The sequence below is a fragment of the Euleptes europaea genome, chromosome 9, assembly GCF_029931775.1.
Source record: "Euleptes europaea isolate rEulEur1 chromosome 9, rEulEur1.hap1, whole genome shotgun sequence".
Lineage (NCBI taxonomy): Eukaryota > Metazoa > Chordata > Lepidosauria > Squamata > Sphaerodactylidae > Euleptes > Euleptes europaea.
In genome coordinates, this window is record NC_079320.1 from 166,818 (window position 1) to 194,693 (window position 27,876).

Genomic DNA, 27,876 nt, shown 5'->3' on the forward strand with positions numbered 1-27,876 from the left:
ACAACTCCCACTGCACCTGGTACCCTGGCCCACTTAAAAACCTGCAAAAGCCTGGGTCCCACTTTTGGGTCAAGCCCCACAGGCTGGGAAATGCTGCCACACGGGGGACGGGGGACAGGGCTTCCCGTACCTGGCACTACCCTGGAGCCTGGCGACGCATTGCTGAAGAGAACACGAGCAGCAGCCCACCCCACCCCCCACCCCACCCCACCCCCATGCATGGAGAGCAGGGCAGGAAACAGCCCGGCTGAAACTGAGGAGCTCTGGACAAGAGTCCTATTGAAGGAGAGGCGTGAGAGAAGGCGCCATCGCGTGCTGGCCAGAAGGAGCCGGGCCCCGGCAGCTGGGCGGCCCCCTCCACCCCCACCCCGCAGTTGAGAGCCAGCCCTGCCAGAAGCCGCCCCAGAGGCCCCACCCAGAGCAGGCAAAGCACTGCTGCGGGACCCTCAAGAGCTTGTGCCTGCCCAAGGGCCTTTGGCCATTTCACAGCTGACACACACCCCCTCCACCAAAGACACCATGTGGAGTATCCTCTCAGGTTGGGGGGGGGGTGGCTTGCTGTATGTCCGGAAGGGGCTGCTCTTTGAGAGCCAGAAGCCTGAGACACGGGGGGGGGGGTTGAGGTCCTTTGAGTCCCAGCGCTGCCTTGCATACCCCTCCCAGCCCCAGCCCCTTCTGTGGGCAAGTGTGGGGGGGGGAGTGCTGCTCCGCGCCTCACCGAAAGCAACCCTTTGGCCGAGGGGAGGGGCCATGGCTCAGGGGCAGAGCCTCAACCCCCAAGGGCCAGGCGGCAGAGGATGGGGGCCAACTCCAGCCAGCCGCTGCCGGTCAGAGGAGACAAGGCTGCTTCACGTGGGAGCCCGCCCAGACCTGCCTGAGCCCAGCAGGGCTTCTGGGTGCCCTGCGTGGTGGGGGCGGGGGGGGGCGGCGCTCTGGAGCCGACTGACTGACCGGGCCACCGGAGAAAGCGGGCTGGCCGGCGCCTCCCCGGGGCCAACATGGGGCAGAGAGCACGGGGCAGAGAGGGCGCCCCTCAGCGGCAGGGCAGGCCCGGCTCCAGCAGCAACCCAGAGAGGGCGGGAAGTGGGGGGGCCCCCAGGCCCAGCCAGGCCTCCTGCTCCAGACCACCACCCTCCTCGGGGGCTGCCGGGAGAGAGGAAGCGCCCCTCAACCAACAGTCCCCACTGAGACCGGACCAGGCCCCACGGCCAAATGCCCCAGAGCATCAGGCAGGCGAGGGCCGGGGAGGAGGGCTGCCAACTGGAGATCTCCCACAATCACAACTGATCGCCAGGCGACATAGATCAGGTCACCTGGAGAAAATGGAAAGTGGACTCTGGGGGTTCCCGCACTTTGTATTCCCAGCAATGTATTAAGCGTTTGAAAATGTTGTAAAAAACATCGCTTTAAAAGGGTTTTTGGATACCACGGCTAATAAATGGTTGGAAACGTCTTCACAGCTAAAGGGGCCAAACAAAGTGCAAACAGTATTTTTAATAACATTTTCAAACGCTTAATACATCACTGGGAATACAAGTGCGGTAACCCCCTCTGTGGCACTGAAGTCCCTCCCCTCCCCACACCCTGCCCTCCTCAGGCTCCAACCCCCCAAATCTCCAGGTATTTCCCAACCCAGAGTTGGCAACCCTACCAGGAAGGGCCCCTCCACAGTCCAAAAGGGTCTCTCCCCCCGCCCCACCAAACATGTTTTCTCTGCCAGAGGCCCTGGAGGCCCACTGCCAGACAGAGGAGGCAGGGATGAAGGGGGGGTCCAAAGGAGAGTGCCCCCCTCTCCGGAATCACGAGCAGCATCAACCAACAGCAACCCTGGACATACAAGGGGGACAAACCCCACAGAAGCCCTTCTAGCTCCAGGCACGGCAGCGGAGGCCAAGGCCTGCCACCCGTCAGCCCCGCCCTCCCCCCTAGGTGGAAAGCCTTGACACTCCTCCCATGGAGAGGCTGGCACGCCACATACCCTGAGGGCGCCAAGGCAGGCACCTCTGCACCTGCCTTGACAGAGAGCCAGAGGAACCACCTCCCCCTCCGGCCTGGGGTGTCTGCCTGCTCGCTCTGGGAGAAAGAGCGGAAGGCCAAAGCAGAAGAGGTTTAGCCGAACCTCCCTGCCTGGCCCTGCCCGCCAGCCCGTCCGGGGCACTTCCTCCCTCCGCCCTGCCCCTCCGCGGAGGACACAGAGACAGCCCGCCTCCCTGGCTCAGCAGAGCCCCCTCCCCACCCATTCATATAAGGGTGACAGGATCCCAACGGCCTTGGGCACAACTGCACCCGGGTGCCCACTGCTCTAGAGCCATCCGCGGCAGCTGGCCTGGCGTGCCCACACTGAAAAGCCCTGTTGCCCCACGGCTGCTCCCCGGCACCAACTGCCAACTCCTCTCGGCAGTGCTCTGTTCTCCTGGGGTGGCTCAAACACACCCTTAAGTATTATGACATCAACAAAAATACAAAACAAAGCAACGAAAATTAAAATTCCACACAAGAACCATTATAACCAATAACTGATCAGCAACAAATAAAATAAGCAGAATTTAAAAAGCCAATGTGTTAAGTGCCATCAAGTCGCTTCTGACTCATGGCAACCCCATGAATGAAAGTCCTCCAAAATGGCCTATCTTTGACAGCCTTGCTCAGATCTTGCAAATTGAGGGCTGTATACAGAAGTATAGTGTCCAGATCACGTGAAATGATGGTATCGCTTTACTCTGCTCTGATTAGACCTCACCTAGAGTACTGTGTTCAGTTTTGGGCACTACAATTTAAGAAAGATGTAGACAAGCTGGAACGTGTCCAGAGAAGGGCGGCAAAGATGGCGAGGGGTCTGGAGACCAAATCATATGAGGAAAGGAGCTGGGTATGTTTAGCCTGAAGAGGAGGCGACTGAGAGTGGATATGATAGCCACATTCAAGTACTTGAAGGGCTGTCATATAGAGGAGGGTGCCGAGTTGTTTTCTGTTGTCCCAGAAGGTCGGCCCAGAAACAACGGGGTTGAAATTAAATCAAGAGAGTTTCCATCTAGACATTAGGAAGAATTTTCTAACAGTTAGAGTAGTTCCTCGGTAGAACAGGCTTCCTCAGGAGGTGGTCAGCTCTTCTTCCCTGGAGGTTTTTATGCAGAGGCTAGATGGCCATCTGTCAGCAATGTTGATTCTATGAACTAGGCAGTTCATGAGAGGGAGGGCATCTTGGCCATCTTCTGGGCACTGTGTGTGTGGGGGGGAGGTAGTTGTGAATTTCCTGCATTGTGCAGGGGGTTGGACTAGATGACCCTGGTGGTCCCTTCCAACTCTATTTGCCATTGCCTGCCCCTGCATAGCAACCCTGGACTTCCTTTGTGGTCTCCCATCAAAGTACTAACCAGGGCCAACCCTGATTAGCTTCCAAGATCGGATGAGATCAGGTTAGTCCGGGCTACCCAGGTTAGGGCAAAACATGTGTGTGTGTGTGTGGTGTGTGTGTGTGTGTGTGTGTGTGTGTGTGTGTAGGGTGTGTGTGTGTGTGTGTGTATGTAAAGTGCCATCAAGTCGCAGGCCACTTATGGAGGCTCCATGGGGTTTTCAAGGCAAGAGATGAACAGAGGTGGTTTGCCATTGCCTGCCTCTGCGTAGAGACCCTGGACTTCCTTGGTGGTCTCCCATTGAAAGACTAACAAGGACTGACCTTGCTTAGCTTCTGAGATCTGATGGGATCTAGCTAGCCTGGGCCATCCCGGTCAGGTATATTCTAGAAGGCTTCTGAATTGGCTTAACTGTTGTTGCACCTCTGCGGCTCTGCCGAAAGCGTCTGGATTGTTTCTGCAACTACATCAAGGTCTTGCATGCCTCAAATGGAAACAGAAGGGCATCATACAAATACTCTCAACTAGCAAGCAGACAACACTCGCCTAGCCCTCTAGACAAGGAGCTCCCAAACATTTTCGGGCCACCGTCCCCTTCGTTCCATGAACTCATCCCCAGTGGCCCCCTACTCTATAACAAGCTTTACTCGGAATAGTGGTTTGCACAACCCACTAAGGAAGATAATAACAATGAAATTCAAAACAGTAACAACTGCACAGTTATTCAAAATCCAATTGAGACTTTTTATTCAACAAATTGATGAACTTGATCCAGTGATACCAGCTTTTCAACACCTGATAGTCGTTTTGTTAGATACCACATTTAGTAACTACTTCACTGTTCAGTAAATACTTAATATGACAGATGGGGCTTGAAGAAGGGATACAGTTTCCCAATGTCTGGCTTAAAGTCACTTAGCAGGCGTCTTAAACCACCATGTTTAAAAGTAACCTGGAGTCCATATCTGCTTGGAGAGAAGGTGGATGACCACACTAAAACCACGCTCCACCACACAGGGTGTTGGCAATGCAGCAAGGAGCTTCTTAACCACTCTCCGTAGTGCAGAATATAACGACAGCAATTTCCTTCTGTAACCAAAACTCTTGGTACAATTTCTTAAACTTTGGCTTCAGCTCAACGTCATTTTGTAGCTCAGTTAGTTCTTCCTCCACAATCCCAGCTGCCTCAGTATCTGAAAATGGATTTATCAGCAAATCCAGAATATTCATCAAAAGAAGATTCTCAGATTGCTCAGACATACCTTCATGCAGCATATATGAACACGTGAAGCTGCCTTCTATTGAATCAGACCTTCGGTCCATCAAAGTCAGTATTGTCTACTCAGACTGGCAGCGGCTCTCCAGGGCCTCAGGCAGAGAAAGGTCTTTCCCATCACCTACTGGCCTAGTCCCTTTAACTGGAAATGTTGAGGATTGAACCTGGGACCTTCTGCACACCAAGCAGATGCTGTACCACTGAGCCACAGTCCCTCCCATAGCCAAATGGTCACAGAAAACTTGCAGATCATCATCTTGTATGCCACCTTTCTCTTCTAGCTCAGACAGCTCAGAAACGGGCATAGCTCACAACAGCCTATATTGTGTCCACCCAATATTTATATTTATTTACCATGATTTTTTCTTATTAGCAGAATTTTTATTATTTATACCCTGGATAGCTCAGGCTAGACTGATCTCATCAGGTCTCGAAAGCTAAGCAAGATCAGCTCTGGTCAGAATTAGGATGGGAGACCACTAAGAATGCCAGGGTTGTGACACAGAGGCAGGCAGCGGCAAAACACCTCCGAACACCTATTGCCTTGAAAACCCCACCAGGGGCTGCCGTAAGTCGGCTGCACCTCGGCAGCAACCCACCTCCAAAACCCAATTACCCAAGTTTTTTTACTCTACCCCCTGAATTTTTCCTTTAAAAAGTGTTTTTCCTTTTTGAAAAGAGTTACTGAAAATTTTTAAAACCTTATATCACCTAGAAATGTTAATATTGGGTGGGCTGGCACAAATATAACACTTAGATAGCTAAAAAGCGCACTGCATAATCTTGAGGTTCAGTACCAAGAACACAGGAAATTCTGTACTCAACACTATTATACTAAGGATCTGGCAGCAAAAACTTGAAAATGACAAAGAGACAAAGCACACGTGGTGACGACAGTTTCTCAAAATGTAGTCTACTGGTCCAACTAGAGCTCTGGTGGTGCACGGACCAAAATTCCCTATGTGTCTCCACTTCTATGATCCGATTGGAGACAGGCATGATGAGAGTTGAAGCTAAAATTCATCTCATGTTCTTTTACATGTGGGCCAAACTAAATATACAAAAACCCAGCCTCCTTGCAATGATTAGTCTGGACGCATATCAGTCCAAATGGTCCGAGGAGGTGCAATCAAACCTAAGAAAACTAGGGTTTTCACCCCAGGATCTATTGACACTGAGCGGAGATCAGTTTTAAAAAGTGATAAGGCAGAGAGTGGAAGACACTGAGAGACAGCATGACCTCTCAAGGTCCCCTGGTTTCATAGCCTCACAGAAGTTCAGACACCTGATGATGGCAGCCCCATATCTGATGACACATGTGGTGAACAAATTTAGAAGGGCTTTCACATTAGCCAGATGTGGAGCTTTGCCATCGGCCGTCCTAGAAGGTAGATATAAAAAAATTCCTCTTTTTGAGAGAGTCTGCCCGTACAACGGTGAAGAAATTGAGACCCGTGAACACGTCTTCTTATACTGCCCTCTCCATCATGAGTCTAGATCTAAGACTATTCAAGAAACTCTAAGAAATAATACAGGGCTACCTGATAAAATCTGTATCCAACGACTACTGGAAGATAGTAACACACAAACTTCGAGATGTGTGGCCGAATTCTGTGCTGCTATCTATAAGGCCCGAAAGGATGTAATGTACAAATAGGTTCAATTTGAATAGATAAACGTTTTAGAAGCTAGTTTGCTTACCTTTTTAGATATGGGATTTTATTGATATATTTTATTTTGCGGACTTTTCAATTGTCTGATATTGTTTTATTACAATTATTCTACTTTTGGTCAAATGACCGTAAAACAAAGATTGATTGATTGACTAAAAATCCCGATAGTCTCCACCAGACTTCAGCACTATGCAGAGCCAGAAACTTGGCACACCCTTTGCTAGCATGGTACCACCGCCTGGTCAACCATAAATAAATGAAGAGGGAACTCCTGCTCAGGCCTTTGGCTTCTGGGGCGCGGGGGGGGGGGGCTGCCCTGCCACTGGGAGTTTGCTCAGCTCCTTCTCCACAGCATGAAGCCACCCTGAACAGACTCCTCAAACAGCCACCTGACTTCACGTTAAAGGAAAGGTGCCTCAGACCTCGCTGGCCTGGGGGGGGGGGTGCTGCTGCCAAGGCCTCGTTGAGCGGACGCATCCTCTCCCCTTTCCTAAGAAGGCAGCACTGCCTTTGGCAAAGAGGCAAAACTTACAGAGTTATTGGACTACTTCCAGCCTTCCTTTCCCACTCTTAAATGGTGGCTGATGTTGTTTGCAACATAGAAACATATTAAACTGTCATGAGATACAAGACAGGCAGAAAACACACTCAACACCACAAGCATAAACGGCCCTCCAAACCCCCCCCTCCCCAAAACATGGCAGTTTTGGAACAGCATCAGTGACAGAGACTCTCCTGATCTTCGGGGGGGGGGGCAGCTGCAAAGGACAGATGCCCCAGCCTGGCCAAGAAAGCACGTGAATGAGCCAGCCCCGGGCTTCAGCACAATGGGCTCCGAGCACCCACGCTGGCGCATGGGGCTCCTGCCAGGGAGAACTTCAAGCGTGGGGGGGGGGTGTCCCAGGGCAGTGGGGGGGGGGGGTTTATAGGTAAGAAGCTGACCTGTCAGGCCAATGTCAGCGACTTAGAGCTGGAGTTCTAGCTGCATTCTGTATCAGCTGAGGTTGCTGGACTGCCTTCAAGGGCAGCCTCACGGGCAGCACATCACAACAGTCCAGCCCTGCAGTTCTGGAGGCACGGATCAGGGTGGCCCAGCTGCTGCACTAAGTGCCATGGAAAGAACCACTTTAATCTGGCCCTTCAACAGCAAAGCCCCGACCTGTCCGTCAGCACCAGCAACCCCTCGGCGAGGGGGATCCTCTCCGGGAGGCCGGTCACCCAACACCCGGCAACACCTCCGCCCTGTCTGGGGCCGACCTTTAGTCTAGTCTCCCTCGAACTCTTGACACCGGCCCAGAACAGAGACTGTCGCTTCTGGGGGGTTTCGCAGGCACAGACCGGCAGCCCCCAAGCTCCGGATCACCTCACGTGCAGAACCAACACTGGCCAGAGAACCTGGCAGAACAAACCGCTCCCTGCCCCACCCCCCGCCTCCCACCGACTGAGACCACCGGCCGGCCAGCCTCCCTCCGCACTGCCCACTCGACCAGCAGTGGTTCTCCAGGACCTCAGGGAGAGAAGAGCCTTCCCCTCCCCCTTCTGCCCGAGGCCTCGCCACTCACAACGCCAGGCGCTGACTTTTGCGCGTGCCACGCCTGCACTCTGCCGCCAGCCACAGCCCTTCCCCCACTCATTGCCGGCAGCACCCAGAGCTACACGCAACTCAAGCCAGAGCGTCTGGGCACCCCCCCAAAGCACAGGAGGCTCTTGGCCTGGCCCGGCCAGCTGTGCCCTTGCCATGGCTGGAAAGCAGCTCTGTGCCCTCTTGGGCGCTTCCCAGCCACCCAACAGGCTGCGGGCCTTGCCCTTGCCTTACAAGCAAAAGGGCACAGGTCCCTGGGCCGGATGCCAACACCAGTGTTCGGCAAGACTTTCCCAGCGCCCAAGCGCCCAGCCCCCGGCCTGCCTCGCCAGGCTCCCCAGACAAACGCCCCAGTGTGCTGCTGCCGGGTCAGGAGGCAAAGCCAGAAGCCCTCGGGCGCGACATGGGGACAAGGGGCCGCCTGTGAGCAGAGGCCCACGGGGGGCAGCCAGACGCCAAGCTGGATGGGAAGGGGGCGATTACTGCCCTGAGGAGTAAGGCCGAGGCTCGTTATGCCCCCCACTACCCCCCATTCCCAAACCCAGAAGCAGTTCTAGAGAGACGCCAACCGGGAGGGGCACTGCGAGCCCACCCCCAAGGGCCACCCATACCAGAGAGTGGGAAGAGGGAGAGAGCCCAACCAGAGACCACGGGGGCAGCCCCCTCTTATTCATGAACGGGGCAGGAACAATTTTTAGAATTGAAAGCCTAACAAAGGAGGGGGGCTACACGGGCCGCCACTGCCCCTTCAAGACCCTCTCCCAGCCTGACAAGGGATCCAGCTCCTTCCTGAGCCTGGTCACTTGGGGGGGACATAGTGGGGCCCAGGCAGGGGGCGGCTCCCCACCCTCAGTCGCACACTCTGGTGGTTGTAACATTAGACACCCCCCACCCCCCGGAACACCCACCCAGTCTTCCACACGACTGGGGGCAGGCATGGACTTCCGGGCATTTCCAGCCCACCTTTCCTACTGGCCAGCTGGCAGGGGATGGGGGAGGGAGGGCAAGGGGACCCCCTGGGGAGTCTCCTCGTAGGCCTCAGCCACCCCACACCCTGCTTGGCTTCAGCCTGCGGCATCACCCTTCCACCTGACACCGGCACCCAAGACAGACCCCTCTCGGGCTGCTTGGCTATGCCTCGGATGCAGCACTGCCTCAGAAGTCAACTACAAAGAAGATGAAGAGGAAGAGTTGGCTTTTATACTCTGCTTTTTCTCTACCTTTAAGGAGTCTCAAACTGGTTTCCAATCTCCTTCCCTTCCCCTCTCCACAACAAACACCTTGTGAAGTAGGTGGGACTGAGAGAGCTCTAAGAGAACTGTGACTAGCTCAAGGTCACCCAGCTGGCTTTGTGTGGCGGAGTGGGGAAACCAACCCGGTTCACCAGGTTAGAGTCCGCCACTCATGTGGGGGGGTGGGGAGTTGAACCCGGTTCTCCACCGCTCTTAACCACGCTGGCACAGAGTGCAGACAGCAGCAGAGACCCCTCCGCACTGCCCGCGGTAGAGCAGGCCCAGCCCAGGCACCCGGGGGCTCGAGCCAAAACCCTCAGTCCAGTCAGCCCACAGCTTGGCTGCTTCTGCACAGGGGGGAGGAGGGGGTTTCGGAGGGGCCGTTGCTGGGCTGGCACCTGAAGGCTCCGTCCCCACACCAACTGGCTCCGGACTCCATCAGCACAGAAGTGCGGCCGTGACCGTCGCCCCGCCTCCCGGTGCCGAGGGGCTCCACAAAGCTTGTTGGGGCAGAAAGCAGTGCTATTTGGAAGGCGGAGTTCAGCTCTGCCCCACACTGACTGCACAAAAGTGTCCACGGGGACTTTCCCCCTTGGTGTGGTTGCCCCTCTGACCTGGCTCTGTGAGAGGCAGAGACAGAGAGAGAGAGATCCAGGAGCTGGGCAAGTCATGCTTGAAGGGAGCAAAATGCTGTGTAGGCAACAGCGGGGGGGGGGACACAACTCCCCATGCAGAAGCACCCTCCCACGCAGGGAGGTCTGCCCCTGAAGGCAAGCACCCCAGCAGCAGCAGGCCCTCAAGGCCGCCGGCACCAAGGGGGGCAGAGCAAAGGCCCCTCGTCCTCATAGCTGCGCAGCCCCCCCCCCACACACACACACCTGAAGCAGAGGCGGAGCAGGAGAGCGGCTCAGAGCAAGGGCAGGAAGCTGAAAGCATGAGAAACGGCACCTGGAGCGCCCCAGTGCATGGCTGCGCAGACACACCCCGCACACGCCCCTTGCTCAAACACCAGGCTGCACAACGTTCTCAGCTGACTCAGGGGCAGGTGGGGGAGGGGCAGCTGGCGCCCAGTGTGCCCTGGCAGGGAGCAGCAAGAGGCGCTCGTGGAGGGCCAGGTGGCACAGGGGCTCAGAGCAGCTCTCCTCTGCGCTGCAGGGAGTGGGACTGGCCAGAGGCAGCACAGTGTCCACACCGCACAGGGCCCGAGCCCCACACCCTCCGCTAGCCCACTGCTGCCTTCACACCCGGCCCGAGTAGCTCTGGATCCCAGCCCCAAGCCGAGCACAGCGGGGCCCAGAAAGGCACCCGAGTCTGTGCATGGAAGAGGAGCCTATGCCACGAAGGGAGCCACCAGCCGCTCAGCCAGGGCGCCTCCCTCCTCCACCACGTGCTGGGAAAGGGATGGAAGGCAGACAAGGACTGCGACCCCTGGCACAGATAGTTAGGAGCCAATCCCTCTGAGGCCAGGATGCAGGTCAACAGCTGGGTTTGCAAGTAAGTTCACACAAAGGAAGGAAGGAAGGAAGGAAGGAAGGAAGGAAGGAAGGAAGGAAGGAAGGAAGGAAGGAAGGAAGGAAGGAAGGAAGGAAGGAAGGAAGGAAGGAAGGAAGGAAGGAAGGAAGGAAGGAAGGAAGGAAGGAAGGAAGGGCGGCAAGCAGAGCCAACGGAAGAACTGCCAGCCACGGCACTCAGCACAACCGCTGCCACTGGGAGAAAAGCTTTCCCCCGTCCTTTCTCTCCATACCATGCATAATTTTATATACCCCTATCATGTCTCCCCTCAGCCACCTTCTTTCCAAGCGAAACAGCCCTAAGCGTTTTCACCGCTCCTCATAGGGCAGTTGCTCTAGTCCCCTAATCATTTTGATTGCTCTTTTCTGCAGCTTCTCAAGCTCTGTAATATCCTTTTTTAGGTGTGGTGACCAGAACTGCACACAGTATTCCAGGTGTGGTCTCACCATAGATTTGTACAAGGGCAGTATGATATCAGCCGTTTTATTCTCTATTCCTCGTCTAATTATGGCCAGCACGGAATCAGCCTTCTTCACAGCAGCCGCACACTGGGGCAATGAATAAGCAGACACAGACTCTTTAAGGGGCAACGCAGCAAGAGAGACAGACCCGTCAGGCCTCTCTACACCCTCTTGCTTCAATAGCTGCTCAGCTGCCGTCCTTTGGGCCCAAGGCTGCAATTCAAGGACACACACACCCCTTCCTTGCGGGTGATCATCCCTCTTTCTGTCTAACTTCCAGAGAAGTGAGATGTACTCCTCTCTCTCGCTCTCCCTCTCAGCCTAGGCAGATGGTTTAGACCTCTCGCTCTTGCTATTCCCTCTCCAGTGCATCTTTCCTTACGATAAAGGATGAGTATATATATGCGGGGGGTGGAATAGTGGCTGAGGCAGGGGAAATTGGCACCAATATGGCTGGAACCTCCAAAAATGTTCAACTGCCTCTGCACACAGGGTCCAAAAGTGGGTTTGACTGGGTTTGGGAAAAATCACCACAAAGTGAGCAAAAACACAGAAACACATAAATAGAGCAGCTAGATTCAAGTACCTGAGAGATCACCAAGATTTTCGGGGTATAAGCTTTCGGGAGTCAAAGCACCCTTCATAAGATACAAGGTGGAATGGAGACCCCTGAGCCCTTATATCCTCCCAACTGGTGCCAATTTTCTGCCCCGAAGCATTTCTCCTTGGCTCTCAGCAAGTCGATTACAATGTGCATATTGTCCTTTTGCATCCTGACTCCTTTCTTTGCAACACCCCTCCCACCCTCTGACTGAGATGTAAAGACTCAAGAGTTCTCCATTCTAATTCCTGTCTAACAAAATGAGCCTTGATTCTCGAAAGCTCCTACCCCAAAAATCTTGTTGGTCTCTAAGGGGCTCCTAAACTCGAATCTGGCTTTTTCTACTGCAGACCAACACGGCTCCACCCTCTGAAGCAACCAATAGAGGACTAGGTTGTGCCGATGCTCCCGAGACCAGGACATCCATGGGGAAACATCCTTTGTTTCCAGCTATATTCTGAAGAGCATTTTGCTTTGTTTAGCACTCCCCAGGTTCCAATGTTTGCATTTTGTGACAGTGAACTTGATGACCTGGCTTCCAGTCTTAGTCCCACACTTTCTCTGCTACCACACTGGGTCCCTCCCCACAGTTGGTGGCGGCCAAACCAAGCCCATGTGGAACCAGAGCACATGCACTGCAGAGCCATAACCCCCACTGTGTCCCCCAGCAGGCGTACAACAGGGCCCTTTCAGAACACCAGAAGAGCTCTGCTGGAGCAAACCTGTGGTCCCCCTAGTCCAGCATCCCGATGTCTCACTTACGTTTTCCCCTGAGGCTGCCTCCTGTCAATGGGATTCTGAGTCTGATGGCCTCGGAGGGTGGAGCTTCCCTTTGGTCACTGTGGCTAAGTACCCACACATAGACCCGTCTAAACCCCTTTTAAAGCCTGTGGCCATCACTAAATCCTCTGGCAGAGAATTCCACATTTTAATCACTTGTTGTGTGAAGAAATATTTCCTTTTGTCCATCTTGAATCTACTGCCCATCAGCTTAATTGGATGTCCTCGAGTTCTAATATTTTTGGAGAGGGAGAAAAAGTTCTTTTTGCCAACTCTCTCCACCCCAGGCATAATTTCGTAAACCTCTATCATGTCCCCCCTCAGTCGTCTCTTTTCTAAACTGAAAAGTCCTGGAGTCTTCAGCCTTTCCTCATAGCTCCAACCCTTTGATAATCTTGGTTGCCTTCTCCTGTGCTGTTTCCAGCTCCACAATGTCGTTTTTGAGATATAGTGACCAGAACTGCACACAGTATTCCAAATGAGGCCACACTATAGATCTATTCGGGGTATTATAATATTGGACGTTTTATTTTGCAATCCCTTTCCTAATAATCCCCAACACAGTTTGCCTTTTTCACTGCTGTGGCACAACCAGTTTTTAATCCATAAGAGAACCCATCCTCTTATCCCATGACTGCTAAATTTACTCAGGATTCTTTGGTGAGGTACCTTGTCAAAAGCCTTTTGAAAGTCCAACTATATAATGTTACTGTTCTCAACATGTTCGCTTTCTCCAAAACTCCATAAGGTTGGTGAGGCAGGACTTCCCCTGTGCAGAAGCCAGGCTGATTTCCCCTCAGCAGGCTTTGTCCTTCAATGTGCCTGATCATTCTACCTTTGTTGAGAGCTTCTAATAATTGGACTGGGACAGACGTTAGACTAAAATAAATAAGTTTTATTTGCGGCTAGTATGCCAGCTAAAACTGGTAAAACAGACACTGACCATACAGAGCAGATGTTTACAACCAAGGCCAACAAAATTAGGAATCGCCCAATTTTACAATTCTACAGATTAAGGATGTACATTAAGGTGACAAAACTTCATTGCTACTGCACGGTATTTTGCAACCTGGATGGTGATGGGGGAGCCATGTCTCCCAGCGGAAACCTTTTGGTCCATTCACCCTCATTGCCAGAGCCCATTTCCCTAATCAAAGGGTCAATAATATTGAAGCGGACTGACTTGTAGAAGGGACATCTAAAAAATACATGCTCAATGGTTTCCAGCTAGGCGTGAAGACTAACTGGCCTGTAATTTCCTAGTTCCCCTCTGGGACCCTTTATAAAAATTGGTGTAACATTTGATGCTCTCCAGTCTTCTGGTGCAATGACTGAATTTATTGATAAGTTACATATTTGGGTTAGTAGATCAACAACCTCAAATTTGAGTGCACAGTAGTTTATAATGTCTAGGAATTTCATTTCCACAGCATGACTCATGCACATGTTTACCCAGTCAATGGGAGGGTAGTTGAAGTCACCCAGTATCACAACATTATCTACTTGAGTCACCTCCCTTATTTCCTTTTCCATCTCAAGATCAGCCTCAAGGGTTTGATTAGGCAGGCAATAGTACACCTCCCTCTTTAAAGTAACCCTTAGGGCATAATATTTTCACCCAAATTGCTTCTTTTGGGGAGTTCATTTCCCAAACGTTTTCTAACTAATTTGATTCTATGTCCTCTTTGATATACAACACCTTTCCCAGCATGTCCTGCCTAGAGAGCCTGGTGGCCCAACTCTATGATTCTATGAGCCCATACCCAGGGATGACTGTATCCCATTGACTTTCTCTATGCCACCATGTTTCTGAGACACCCATTACATTTATTTCATCCACAATGTCAATGAGCACAGAGCACTCCAGCTCCCCCACCTTGGCTCGGAGGCTTCTAGCAATGGCATAGAGACATCTACAACGTGCTTCCGTCTCCAGCAACCCTCGGCCCCTCTGATGCCACACGTGGGCCTTCCTTCGCCTTCCTACCTTCACTCTCAAGTTCTATTGTACTTCTGTCAAGATTACCCTGAGTGTTTATGCAATAATGCCTTTGGACTGACTTGTCCTGAACCAGAGGCTTTGCCGCTCCTGTTGGCTCCCCGCTCACCCTCCGGGATTAGCTTAAAATCTGCTTTGCCACCTTTTGGATATGAAGCGCCAGCAGCCCGGCTCCCCTTTGGTTCCAGAGAAGCTCCTCTCTTTTGTACAGGTTTGGCTTGTCCCAGAAAGCTCCCCAGTGCCTAACCCTTCCTCCCAGCACCACTTTCTGTCACCAATTCCAAGAAACCACCCAAACAAACAGCCACACCTGTGTACAGAAGAGCGACTTTTCAGTCAACCATCAAAAGCCAACCAAGCGTCAAGTGGCAGGAGAGCCGCCGACACACCGCGGCTTGTGAATGGCTGCCAAGAGCAGCACCTTGTCTTCTCCAAGTCCAGCCACAGAGCGCCGACGGATGGCTGAAGCCAAGAGCTGAGGGGTGTGTGTGTGTGTGGCTGGCTCAGGGGCCACCAGGCCTCTCCCTAAGCCATGGCACTTGTGGGCTACCCGTCAACATGACCCTCCCAAACGAAGAGGAAGGAACCCTCAGCCAGTTTGTCCTGTGAAGCCCCCTCCCTCTCCCTCTCTCAGTTCCAGCTGAGCTCAGTTGGCAACGCAAAGCACACCAGCTGTGGCCACCACACAGGGGCCAGCCCCATTCCAGCCACCCAAGTGTGGCACCGGCCAATCAGAGCAAAGAACTCCCACACGAAAAGGGAGCCAAGTGTCTACACACACACACACAGGCAGACGGGAGGTTAGAGCAAGCCTAGCTCACAGATGGCTCTGCCTATAGCAGTGACTCAGCGGTATTCGCACACAGACCAAAGCCTGTGAGAAGCCACCTCACTTCCAGTAGCCACTCAGGCCAGATTAATACAGGGACTCAGAAGATGGGTCAAGCCCCCCGCCCAGCCTTCCATGTGATCTCTGCAATCCCACATCAACAATGTCCCTCCTCTGCTGCACACCAAAGAAAAGCAGATGGGGTTGGGGGACAAGCAGGCCAAGGTCTGTTCCAAAGAATAAATGGACAGAAACTGGACATTAAAACTTACAACAGTTGCAGGGGAACATTTCAAGCTTCCAGGGCTCCTGAAAGTCAAAGTGAGATTCCGATGTGAAACTGCTGACTTAGATGAGGCATCTCTCAGAAACTACAGCTGTTTAATTGATTGATATAACTAGAGGGTGGAACATCGCCATTTCCAGCCCTTCTGAATGGCCACTATGCTCGTCTTGTGTACTTTTGAGTTTAAACGCAAACACCAAAAATGGCTGGCTGGCGGATAAATGTCCCAGGGCGAGATCTAAACAGGGAGAGGCTAAAACTTCACCATGAATGTGTGGCAGGAAAATGATAGTTCTTTTAAGGAGACCAGAGAGCCACAGAAGAAAATCAGGTACGCTAAAGACACTTGGAAAGGGAAACAAGATGCAGGCATCACACAAATGTAGGACCAGGAGGCTCTCAGCCAAGATGAGGGAATTCTAGGCCCTGGAGCCAAATGAGAACACTGGCCAAATGGGCATTTCTGAAAACTGGCAGAATGAGGAAAAGTCACAGGGGCCCAAACTCAATGGGAAGGACACTTGGGGCGTGGTGGCGGCATCGTGTGTGTCGAAGAGGGCAGGGTGTCAACCGAGGCAGAAAATATACACAGTTTAAACAGCCCTGCAGAACTGCAGAGTGTGTATGTGGGTAACTGGAATCCTATCTCCTGCCAGACTAGATCATTGAGGGTCATCTTGTGATGGGGAAGGAAACCAGGCAGGCAAGCCCAGCAGGAAGCGTGGCCATAAGGCAGGGGTTCCCCCACCCCTGCATTGACTGGGTCAATGAATGCTCTGGCGGACAAACTGCCAACGTATCGAGATCTCATCCGTGACTGCGCCTTGGAACACTTAGCTGTGCAATCCACAGGAAGAGAGGCGCTCCTGGCCTTGAACCTGAGTGGATCCCAGGGTGGGGAAAGCAGTGTTAAATTTAGGATTGACATACGTGGAAGGTTGCACGATAACGTTCAGCACATTAGATATCTCCTCTTCTGAAAACTCCTGAGAGACTTAGTCAACAAAAGTGGGCAGAGCGAGTGAAGGCACAAATCTCTATGGGATGCTTAGAAGTAATTTCAACCTACAATAACTGACACTCATATAAAATGTATACCTCTGATTATGAAAGGTGCCATCAAAACTGAATGTACTTCACACTAAAAAATCACAAAATCACACAAGGCTGGAAGAGACCACAAGGGTCATCGAGTCCAACCCCCCGCCATGCAGGATCCCACAGTCAAAGAGCTCCCAACAGATGGTCGTCCAACCTCTGCTTAAAGACCTCCAAAGATGGGGACTCCACCACCTCCAAGGTGTGGTTAACCATCAGAATCAAGGAGGCCAGAAAAAGCAGAAGGTCTTGCTCAAACAAAGGAAACAAGAATGAACACATGCTCTGAAAAACAAGCGCAGGTGAAGGAGAGAAAACAAGGAGGAAGAGGAGCAGAAAAGCATCTCCTTAAGTATGTCAGGCCCAGCAGAGAGTCTGTTGGATCACAAAGGATTAGGAAAGGAAGACAGGGAGATTGCCAAGAAGCTGAATTAACCCTTTGCATCTTTCTTCACTGTGGAAGGTATGGAGCAATCACCTCCCCTGTTTCCAGGCAAGGACCAGCCCTGGCCACCCAAGGCCTGAGAGAGCACGTGGAATGCCTGTGGCCAGTTCTTCCAGTGGGAGTCCCTGCCTGGGCAACTGGAGCAAATGTGATCCTAACACCGATCCCGGCTGCAGACAAATCCCTGAATCCAAACGGCAGCTGTGAGGGGGGTTCCTCAAGAACTGGAATGCAGAGCAGGAAGATGCCATTGTTCACAAAAACCACCCTCTAAGCAGAGGATGGGAAATCAGGCAGCGTAAGGCCTATTTTTACGGGGCATTAGAGGAGAACCGAGGCAGTCGCAGGCCAGCCAGCTTAACATCTGGCCAGGAAAAAGGGTGGGAATTCATGAGACACAGATGAAACATATAAAAGAACAAGCCCTTCTGGGAAAGAATCAGCACAGTTTCTTGCACAGGATAAGTCTGAGTGCCTTCATAAATGTAGAATCATAGAGTCGGGACCACCAGGGTCATCTAGTCCAACCTCCTGCACAATGCAGGAAATTCACAACTACCTCACCCCCCCAAACCCTCAGTGACCCCCTACTCCATGGCCAGAAGATGGTCAAGATGCCCATCATCTGCCTAAAGTCATAGAATCAAAATTGCTGACAGATGTGTGGATAAGGGTGCGCTGGCAGACATCCCATAAGTGGGCTCCCAAGAAGCATTTGACAGAGTCCCTTTCCAAAGGCTCCAGAGCAGACTTAGACGGCAGATGCAGCCCACAGCCTGATTAAATGACAGGAAGAAGAGGAGGAACGCATGGATGAGCAAACAGGGAGGTTCCCCAGGGAATCAGTATTGGGATAAGCGCTATATGACGTGTTCCTCATCGGTCTGGAATCAGGGGGCAGCCGCCTCCCGAAACTTGCATTACAGAGCAGGAAGAAGGGCAGAAGGACGAATAAGGGGTTGGGACACACTCGAGAGCTGGGGGCTTTTCGGATGGGAGGAAGAAGGTCCACAAGCAAGACTGGTGGAAGAATGCATCGTGAGGGAAAAGTGGGGAGCGTTTCTCTGAACCCACCACACAAGAACCGGAGCACCGGCAAGCTGAGGAGGGGCAGACTCAGGGCTGATGAAAGGAAGGCCTTTGGTACGCTATGCTTAATTGGCCTGCCATGGCTACAAGGGAGCTCAGCAGAGCCATGGAGGCACAGCAGTAGCTAGTAGCCACACTGGATGAATGGTCCCTCCATGGCTGAGGGCAGCGTACCTCTGAATGCAGTCTGCTGGGGGCGAAAAGGAAGAAGCCCCCCCCCCGAGCCTGTGGCCTGGATAACCTCGGGTCAGAGCCAGCAAGACTCTCCTCACGCCTCTTGCATTCCCCAGCCTTTGAACCCCAATATTCAAAATCCTTCCCCATTGCATGCATGCATCCCTGTGTGTGTGTTAACTGAGACTGCCCTCAACAAAAGCTTTTTAAAGTGTCACTTCCAGCTGTGCTGCAGGCGGCCTGAGGTGCCACAAGGGGCTCTTTTTGCCTTGCAAATCACCCCCTTCAGGGGTTCCAGTTGCACCACAGAACCAACTCCACACCAGCCTGTGCTTACAATGGCATCATCAGCCTGTCTGCACTGAAGACTGACACATCAGCTGGCCTATCCCAGATGAGTACAGCTAAAGAACCCTTGCAGTGGAGCCTGGAGAAAGGAGGGGGAGGCAGAGAGTGGGAAGCAGGAAGCATGGCCGGAGATGGAGCTAGAGTTCATTGCCTACTTTTCTTCATGGCTCCGTTGACCTGTAAACAACTGGCCAGATGTGAAGGCGTCTCAGCCAGCCTCTGGTACCAGCATGTGATCAGCACCACCCACGCGGCAAATTGGTTGCAAGCACCATGCAAATTGGTTGCAAGCACCATGCAGCGAAGCTCATTGCTAGCAACGTTCACATGGGAGCTCCAGCCAGAAGCGACGCTGAGGAATGGGTGGCCACAAAGCTCACAGCCCCGCCATGGCAGTTGCAAGGGAAGGGCATTTGGACCAGAGCCACAGACTCTGCCCGCACGCTGGCTTCCTACGTTTAGCCACGCCCTTCCCTGGAAGCTGCTACTCGCCCACCCCAGGGGAGCTGACATGTGCTTCAGCAGTTCCAGGGAAGAGGAGGGACTAACGGTTATTTAATTCATTTCTACCCAGCCCTTCTCCTCCACAAGGGATCCCAGGTGTGCGACTGACCCGAGGTTGCCCAAAAAGCTTTCATGGCAGGGAGGGGATTCGAATCTGGGTCTTGCAGTTTTCAATCTGATGCTCTAACCACTATGAGGCAAGGTTCTCTCCAGCGGCCCGAAATGGCTGCCAGCCAGCCACACAGGAGATCACGTCACGGTTTTCTGATGCCACACTTAGCTCGGCTTGGAGCTGCCGGAGAAGTGGGCACCGCGGCTCCAAGGCAGAGAGAACATGCTTGGCAGGGAAGACGCCCGGGCACTTCCTCCCGGCCGCGTCACAGACCTCGGAGAGCGGCCAGCCAGCCAGAGGCCTAGAGGGATCGAAGGGTTGCCTCAGTCGCCATGAACTCCCCTCCGAGGCATCCTCTGTCAAGAGTCTGCGGAGGACCCGCTCTGCACTTGTCGCCTTTCCTAATTTCCGGTGCTCTGAACTCTCCAACATCCCAGGCAAACCCCAGCAGGTCACCGAAAAGCTCAGCCCACTCACAACAACCCAGCCTTCAGGCCAGTCTCTGGGAGAACGCTTCTGCGGTTACTTGGACCCATGGGAGGAGGGCAACGGTGCCCAGCCCCTCACCCTTCAGAAGAGCGGCCCAAGGTCCCTGAGAGCAGGGGAAGCTCCCCGCTGGACCAGGCCGGAGGGGGCCCCCTTGCCCCGCATCCCACAACGGCCAACCATCTCTAGAGCCCTTGGCAAGCCCTCCATCAAGCCCCTCCACCCCCACAGGAAAGACGCGGCAACAGCCCAAGATCTCAGGCCGGACTCCGCAGTCCCGGCTGCTTGGGACTCCTCCTTTGCCCTCCAGGCCCTGGCACTTGGTTGCCAAGCGCCCCCACGGAATTCAGAGGTGGCAGGCCACGCACGCACGCCCCCCCCCAGGGGCACCCCCTGCCCCTCTCCCTTTGGATTTGCTTGCTTCCCCCTCTGTTTCTGATGAAACCCACCCAAGGTTTGCAAGAGGCATTGTGGAGCGCCCTGCCCGGGCAGCCCCTGCCCAGCCGCCCCTCCCAGGCACCCTCCGGAGCGCCCCTCGGGGTCACACCCACGCGTCCGCCCCAGCCGCCGGACGCCCCCCCCCAGGAGCGGCGGGAGGGGGGAGGAAGGCAGCCCCCCACACACGGGGGCGCAGGTGCGCGCGAGGGGCAGGCCAGCAGCAGCCCCTCCCTCCCCCCCTCCCCACGGGCGGCCTCCTCGCCGGGCCCTGCCCAGGCTGGCCGGCCCTTCCGCAGCCCAGGGCGGCCCGGATCCAGAAGAGGCGGCCCCCGATCCCCCCCCTCCCCAAGCACACCTGCAGCCCCAGGGCCCCACCTGTGCACGCGGGGAGGGGGGCCCCGCCCCGCCCCGCTGCAGCGGCCTGGTCGTGCCGCCCCGGCCGTGGGGGGGGGGCGAGCGCCGCTACCTGGGGCCTCGGGGCGGGCGGAGAGCGGGCGGAGAGCGGGCGCGGCGAGGGGCGAGGGGCGAGGGGCGGACGGCGCGCCTCGCCCACCCCCGCCCGAGCGGCCGAAGGCGGGGCCCCTTACCGGGGAAGGGGCGCGAGAGGCGGGGGGGCGGCCGCGAGCCCACCAGCACCAGCAGCAGCAGCGGCGGCCACAGCAGCAGCAGCGGGCGGCGCAGCGCCGGACCCGCGCCCGGCTCCATCCCGCGGCCAGGCCAGGCCAGGCCAGGGGCCAGCAGCAGCCAGCCGGCCGTCCGTCCGTCCGTCGGTCCGTGCGTGCGTGAGTGCGTGCGTGCAGCCTGCCTGCCTGCCAGCCAGCCAGCCAGGTGGGGCCGCCCCGCCCGCCCAGTGGCTGCGCGCGGGCAGGTGAGCGGCGGGGGCGGGCCGCGGGGGGGGGGGCGCCGCCTCCGCCCCGCCCCCACGTGCCGCGCCCAGGGCCGGAGCGGGGGCGCGCCGGCGGGGGCGCGCGCGCCAGCCGAGGCGCCCGCTGGCTCCTGGGCGCGCGGCCGGGCGGGGGGTCGCTGTTCCCCAGAGGAGCCCGCGGGACGGAGGCGAGGGGGCCACGGCGCCGGCTCGCACGGGCACTGCCGCGCCCCACAGCGCCTGCCCCGGAGGGCACCTGCCCAGGGCCGCCTCGTCCTACCCCGGAGGTCTTGCGGAAGGGACGGGGGCATGACCATTGGCTCATCTGGGAGGGACGGGTTCGAATCCCCCCACCCCCCCACCCCCCCCGCGGGGAAGCTTGAACGTCAAAACCCAAGAAAGGCCACGCTGGATCCGACCCCGGCCCGTCCAGTCCAGCAGCCTGTTCCCACCGGGGCCAACCAGGCGCCTCTCGGAAGCCCCCAAGCAGCAGCAGGATCACCGCTGTGTTCCACGGCACCGAAGGTAACAGGCTGCTCCTCTGATCCGGAGAGAATAGGGATGCATCAACGACTAGTATTCATTTTGACTAGCAGCCATGAATTGCCCTCTCCCCCATGAATGTTGTTGCGGTTCAGGCCGTTAAGTGCCTACGCTCTTAGAAAGGACCCCTTCCTGAGAAGGAATATGTTCTCTTGTTCAGTGGGACACCACTAGACCGGAATCAACGGTTCCTAGAAACTTGTTATGGTTCCTGGAAAACCTCTTGAACACGCCAATACATTTATAATACTGGACAAGAGTAGAAGTATAACAAACACATTTATTTACAAAATATTGTCGAAGACTTTCACAGTCAGAGTTCATTGGTTCTTGTAGGTTATCCAGCCTGTGTAACCGTAGTCTCTGTGCAATCTGACAAAATAGTTGGTAGAATTGTCCAGTGTTTCAGTGTCTTGGAATAAGACCCTGTGTCCTGTTGGACTGACACAAACTGTTGGACTGACACATGGACTGACACAAACAGGACACAGGGTCTTATTCCAAGACACTAAAAGACTGGACAATTCTACCAACTATTTTGTCTGATTGCACAGAGAAGCCATTGAAATTCATAAACATCAGCACAACTTTAACAGAAAAGAGGAGAGTTTAAGAATGAGTAAGGCTTGGCTTCCTGTCCTGAAAACCTCCAGACTAACAAAGACTACAGTCCACAATAGCCATGCAGATTAGCTTTGGATTACACACATTAACAGATCACTTCAGGATACAATGGTTCCATATTAACATACCATACCCTCATTAGCACATTATCTTCATACTTACAGGACAATGATTAGCACATTACTTTTGCAGGACAGTACTCAGCTCAAACCCAACCCCTTTCTGACTATATATTACTCTTCCTACACACCTGACACTGAGAGACACTGTCCTTCAGGGTTACTCCTCTGAAGATGCTTGCCACAGTTGCTGGCGAAACGTCAGGAAAGAAAATTCCAAGACCACGGTTACACAGCCCGGATAACCTACAAGAACCAATCATCTCTGAAGTTTTAGGGATATTTTGTTGTAGAATTAACCTTAGCTCATTGTAAATCATATCCCAAAAGTTTTTAGCTTTATCACAAAGCCACCAAACATGATGAAAAGAGCCAACTTTATCCTGACATTTCCGGCAGTTTGGTGACATTGTACTGTACATTGCAGATAATTTTTTCAGTGTCAGGTACCATCTGTAAATCATTTTGTAGATATTTTCCCTTATCTATTGGGAAAGAATCTTTTTCATGTCTCTTGACCAAAGTCTTTCCCAACTTCTCAAGGAAATAGAATGACCGTTTGTGCCCAGGTAATCATTGTTGGCTTGATTCTTTCTTGTTCTGTATATAGCAACAATAAAAGCTTGTACATCCTAGAAATTAGATGATCAGTATTATCCAAAAGTGTTCGTTGTAGAATTGATTTTTCTTTAAGAAATCCCTTTTTCATATCTTGGATGTATACAGATTGTACTTGATAATATTGAAGCCATGTTAGATGGTCTTTAACCTGATCAAAATCCTTCAGGGCACATTTATTCCCTTCCCATTTTAAAAGATCTTGGTATATTATAAATTGTGATAGTCTTAACGGTCGCAAAGTTAACATTTCTTGAGAAGATATCCATAGTGCTGTCTTTGTCTCCAACAGATGTTTGTATCTCAACCAGGTTTTTATCAATGATGATCTAATAATATGGTGTTCAAAAGCCTCATGTATTTTAGTTTTGTCAAACCACAAATACCCATGCCACCCAAATCTATTGTCAAAGCCTTCCAAATCCAGTAAACGTGCATTTTTCAACATTATCCAATCTTTTAACCATACCATAGCTGAAGCTTCCGCATAAAGTTTAAAATTAGGAAGAGAAAAGCCACCTCTCTCTTTTGCATCTACCAAATATTTATATGCAATTCTTGGTTTTTTCCCTTGCCAAATAAAGTTCAACAGGTCTTTCCTCCATACATCAAAATATTTTGTTTGCGTGAGTATTGGTAAGTTCTGAAACAAAAACAACATCCTTGGCAAAATGTTCATTTGTGTTACAGCAATACGACCCAATAAAGAAATCTTTTTATTTGACCACAATATCATATCTTTTTTAACTACTTCCCAAAGTTTAGAATAGTTATTTACCAATAATCTTTTCTTATGTTCTCTTAAAGCCTTCCAAGAAGGCAACCATCACCATATCCTGGGGCAGGGAGTTCCACAATTTAACTATGTGTTGTATGAAGAGGTGGAGAACACTGCAAGCCTCAGGCTCACCCTTTGGCATGCTCCTGGGTGGCCCTGGGGTGCCTTCCACCTTTCCATCAGAGGCCTTTCCTGGAGCAGCCCAGCCCGGGGTTGTGAGCTCCTGACCAGGGAGGCTTGAGCGCTGGCCAGTGAGGCGCCCTGCCTGCTGACCAGTGGCAATTGGGCAACCCCTTCTCAGAGGGGCTGTTTGCAGCCTGTGTTCAGAGAAGCAGGCCCCCACAGTGGTCAGAGGCCAACTCACAACTGATGAGGGATTCACTGGGAATCCGTTTCAGATCACCTGCTCTATACACAGCAAAAAAATAAAATAAAAATGGGGGGGATTATGAGACAATTTCCAGACGATGAGCTGGGAGTTGGGTTGTTTTGATCTGCCCTGGATACCTCACTGATTCCCAGACTTGCTGAGATGTGGCAGATGGGGGGTGGGGGTGGGGAGGAACCCTGCTCCTGCTTGGGTTGTGGGGAGAAAAAGAGAAACCTGTTTCTTCTCTCCGTTTTGCAATGAGGCGCTCAGAAGGGCTATTTCAGCTGCTGCCTCGTGGGTGTGAAAGAAACGAGCTCTTTCTCTCCCTTTTGCAAGTTCACTGTGTAGCAGTGTTGCTGGGGGGTGGGGGAGGGATCAGAACCCAATTCCCAGCAGATCCCTTGATCAGCTGTGAGTCGGTCTCTGACCAACAAGCAGCTGCATACTTGCTTGGCTGTTCCGGTGGCTTCATGCAACCTGAGCATATGCCCAGTCTGAGCAGGAGTTTCAAACAAAGACAGCTTGACCACAGGAGAGGTTCACTGAGAAATTAGCAGCATCCTTGCGCTAGACAAGACCACTGCCAAGCCCCCTGTGTGGGCCTGGTTTTCAGAGGTTTTTGGGAAGCTTCCATTACTTCACACGATCCAGCTGCTGCCCAGGGCTGCCTTATGGGATCACCACCCATCCAGGTCCACCTGCGTTGCTTTCCCATTCATTTCTGAATGTGCTTCTAAATACTGTTTTTGACTTTCACAGCATGAAGTGGTTTGGGGGCAGGATAGCTGAATGCACATGAAGCCACCTTCGCCGAGCCAGGCCATTGGTCTATCTGTCTACTCTGACTGGGAATTGGGCCTTAGCACAACGTCTTCCCCATCCTAGCATGAATTTTAATTCACAAAATGTGTCCACAGCTGTAAAGGACAGGCAGGGCCGACGCTGCCCCGTGGGATGGCGAGTGGCTCTTGAAACAGCTCCCTTGTTCTTTGGAAGGAAAGGGAATGTAGATCAAAGACGGATTAAAGACGGACGGCCCGGATTAGAGACAGCGGGCAGCTTGTGCTTTCTCTGGAGAACGGAAAGCCGCAGCCCAGACGAGTGGGGGGTTGTGGGGGGAGGGGAAGGAGGGTGGTTTGGAGAGCAGGCCTCGGTGGCAGGAACGCCTCTGAGATCTGCACAGGCTGCCTGGAGTGGCAGCTTTTCACACCGCGAGACCACCAGGAAAGCTCCCCACCTGAACTCTTGAGTTGGCTGCCCTCTGAAGGAGTGTGCTGAGGGGGATGCTGCTGGAGCAAGACAGGGACAGGGACAGGAGCTGCACTGCCCCCTTTCTCAGCCTGCTCTAGTTGGGAGTTCAGAACCAGAAGAGAGACGCTTTCCCTGAGATTCTTTCCCAGGGCCACACACAATCCCGTAAAATTGCTGGCGAATCCAGTGCCAGTGGGGTTTAGGCCTCTTTCCACGTGAGCCCCAGAGCCTTAGAAAATGGAGAAGATTGGGATAAAGTACGGCCTGGGCCCCAGGACAAATGAAAGCTAAGCTCTGCAGATATTTCAGTGAAGGAACCAGATACACAACCCAAAAGAGTGAGCTAAGAAAGGGAGAGATATTCTGGGGCTGAGGCGGGTGCCACCAGGGAAAGAGGAGGCAGAACCCTTGGGAGAACTGCAAAAATGGAGTCACAACCAAGCATCCCGCTAAGTGCCGCTACTGCGGGCGGCGATTGTTCTTGGGACTCAAACAAGGATCTTTCTTTCCCAGGCTGGCTGTGTGGAGTCCTTCCGCGGGAGAGGGGTGGGGGCAGGACCTGGGACTTTGGGCATCCAAGGCACAGCATCCCCCACCCCCCCACCCCCTTCTTCCTCATTCTTCGTTCTTTGGACTGGATCCACCGCCTTTGGTAACACCCACTGATGACAGAAATTCTGGGGCAGGATGAAGCGTACCTGGCTGGGCACCTAGTACGAGAGAAGAGGATTCTGGGATTGCAGATGATCAAAAGGTGAGCATGGTGAGTTGGCAGTGGGACATGACTGCAAAACAGGCTCACGTGGCAATTAATAGTTAATAGTTACCTCGGCTCCAAGTCACAAGAAGTTCTGGCTGCAGTCCACCCAGTGCCAGCTGGACTGCGCCTGGAGTATCGTGTCTCGGACTGCGCTTGAAGGAAGAGCTGGCCAAGTTGGAATATGGGTGTAGAGGTGGAGAATTAAGGGGGTCGGGAGTCTGGATAGCAAGTCCCACACAACAAGGCTGAAAGAAGTGGTTGTGTTTAGCCTGGAGAAGAGATGACCGGGGGGGTGGGGGTGGAACGACACACAACATGAGCACACTCTTCAAACAGCTTGAGGGACCTCGTAGGGAGGAGGTCAGGGCTTGTCCTCTGTTCCTCCAGAAGGCAGGATGAAGGTCTCGTGGAAGGTGGATTCTGGCTGAACATTAGGAGACGCTCCTTAACCGTGGGGGCAGTTTGTCAACGGAGCCAATTGTACGAGGGGTGGGGAGGGGAGGCTCTCCTTTGCTGGAGGTCTTCAGGTACAGGCCAGGCAGCTGCTTGTCGGGGGTGCTCTCTGCCACTGGATTTCCTGCGTTGAGCGGGGGTATGGTGTTTGGGTTACCGAACTCCAGGTGGAGCCTGGTGTTTTCCTACAATTACAACTGATCTCAACTCTGCAGAAATCTGTCCCGTCCCCGTCCCCCCGTAGTCAATGGCAACTTCAGAAGGCAGACTGTATGGAATCACACCCCTGCCAGTACCCTACTAAGGCTCCACCCCACATCTCCAGGAGTTTCCCAAGCATGAGTGGGCAACCCTAGACTTGGAGTAGTTGGCCCATAGGGCCGATTCCAGCTCTGGTTCTGTGAACGGGACCAGAATTGCTTTCAAGGCAGAAAATGCTGCTTGGAGCAAACTAGCCTTCTGTGCCTTCAGCATCCCCTTTTCAGAGGAATGCAACCTAAATGTGAGGTGGGATGACAGGCCCTCAGAGAAACCGTGCCGTGCGGGGAAAGTCCTGCCGTTGTTCCTGTCGGTTGTTTGGCATGTGTGATGTGGGCCTGTCTGAAGGGGGGGGTAGGGTTGCCAGGTCCCTCTTTGCCACTGGCGGGAGGTTTCTGGGGAGGGCAGGGTCTGGGGAGGGGCTTCCATGCCATAGAGTCCAATTGCCCAAGCGGCCATTTCCTCCAGGCGAACTGATCTCTAGCGGCTGAAGATGACTGGTAATGGCAGGAGATCTCCCGCTACTACCTGGAGGTTGGCAACCCTGGGTGGGGGAGAACCACTTGGCAGCCCTGCAGGGATGTCGTTGTTCCACAGCGTGGGAGCCACGACACGGGAGGGCCTACTGCCTCCTCCTGGTGCGCTCACTTTGCACAAGGAAGGGATGAATCGGGGGCCCCACCCCACAGGGCCCAGGTGGGGTGGGGGGCTTGCGGGGAGGGGGCTCTGGGCTGGGAAGCTCCAGGGGAGCTGGGGAGCGATGCCTGGGGAGGCGGGAGGCGAAGCCCCAGAGCCGGCTGTCTGCGCCTGGGGGAGGGGGTCTCTGCTCCAGGCCCCGCTTGGCGGTGGCCCCCACCCACCTGGCTTCCGCCGGCCCCCCTGCCCCACCCCACCCCACCCCACTGGGGCGAAGGCCCAGTGTCCCCTGGGTTGCCAGCCTCTCCCTTGCCCTGCCGAGG

General features: G+C 53.8%; 1 protein-coding gene across 1 annotated transcript in view; it reads right to left on the bottom strand.

Moving 5' to 3' along the window:
* The window catches only part of SEMA4F (ssemaphorin 4F), a 40,855-nt gene extending 19,872 nt beyond the window's left edge, over positions 1-20,983 (bottom strand). Inside the window, exon 1 of the mRNA XM_056855722.1 lies at positions 20,866-20,983. Within this exon, the coding sequence (XP_056711700.1) occupies positions 20,866-20,983 (118 nt within the window). The remainder of the gene's footprint in view (positions 1-20,865) is intronic.
* Positions 20,984-27,876: the final 6,893 nt, after the last annotated feature.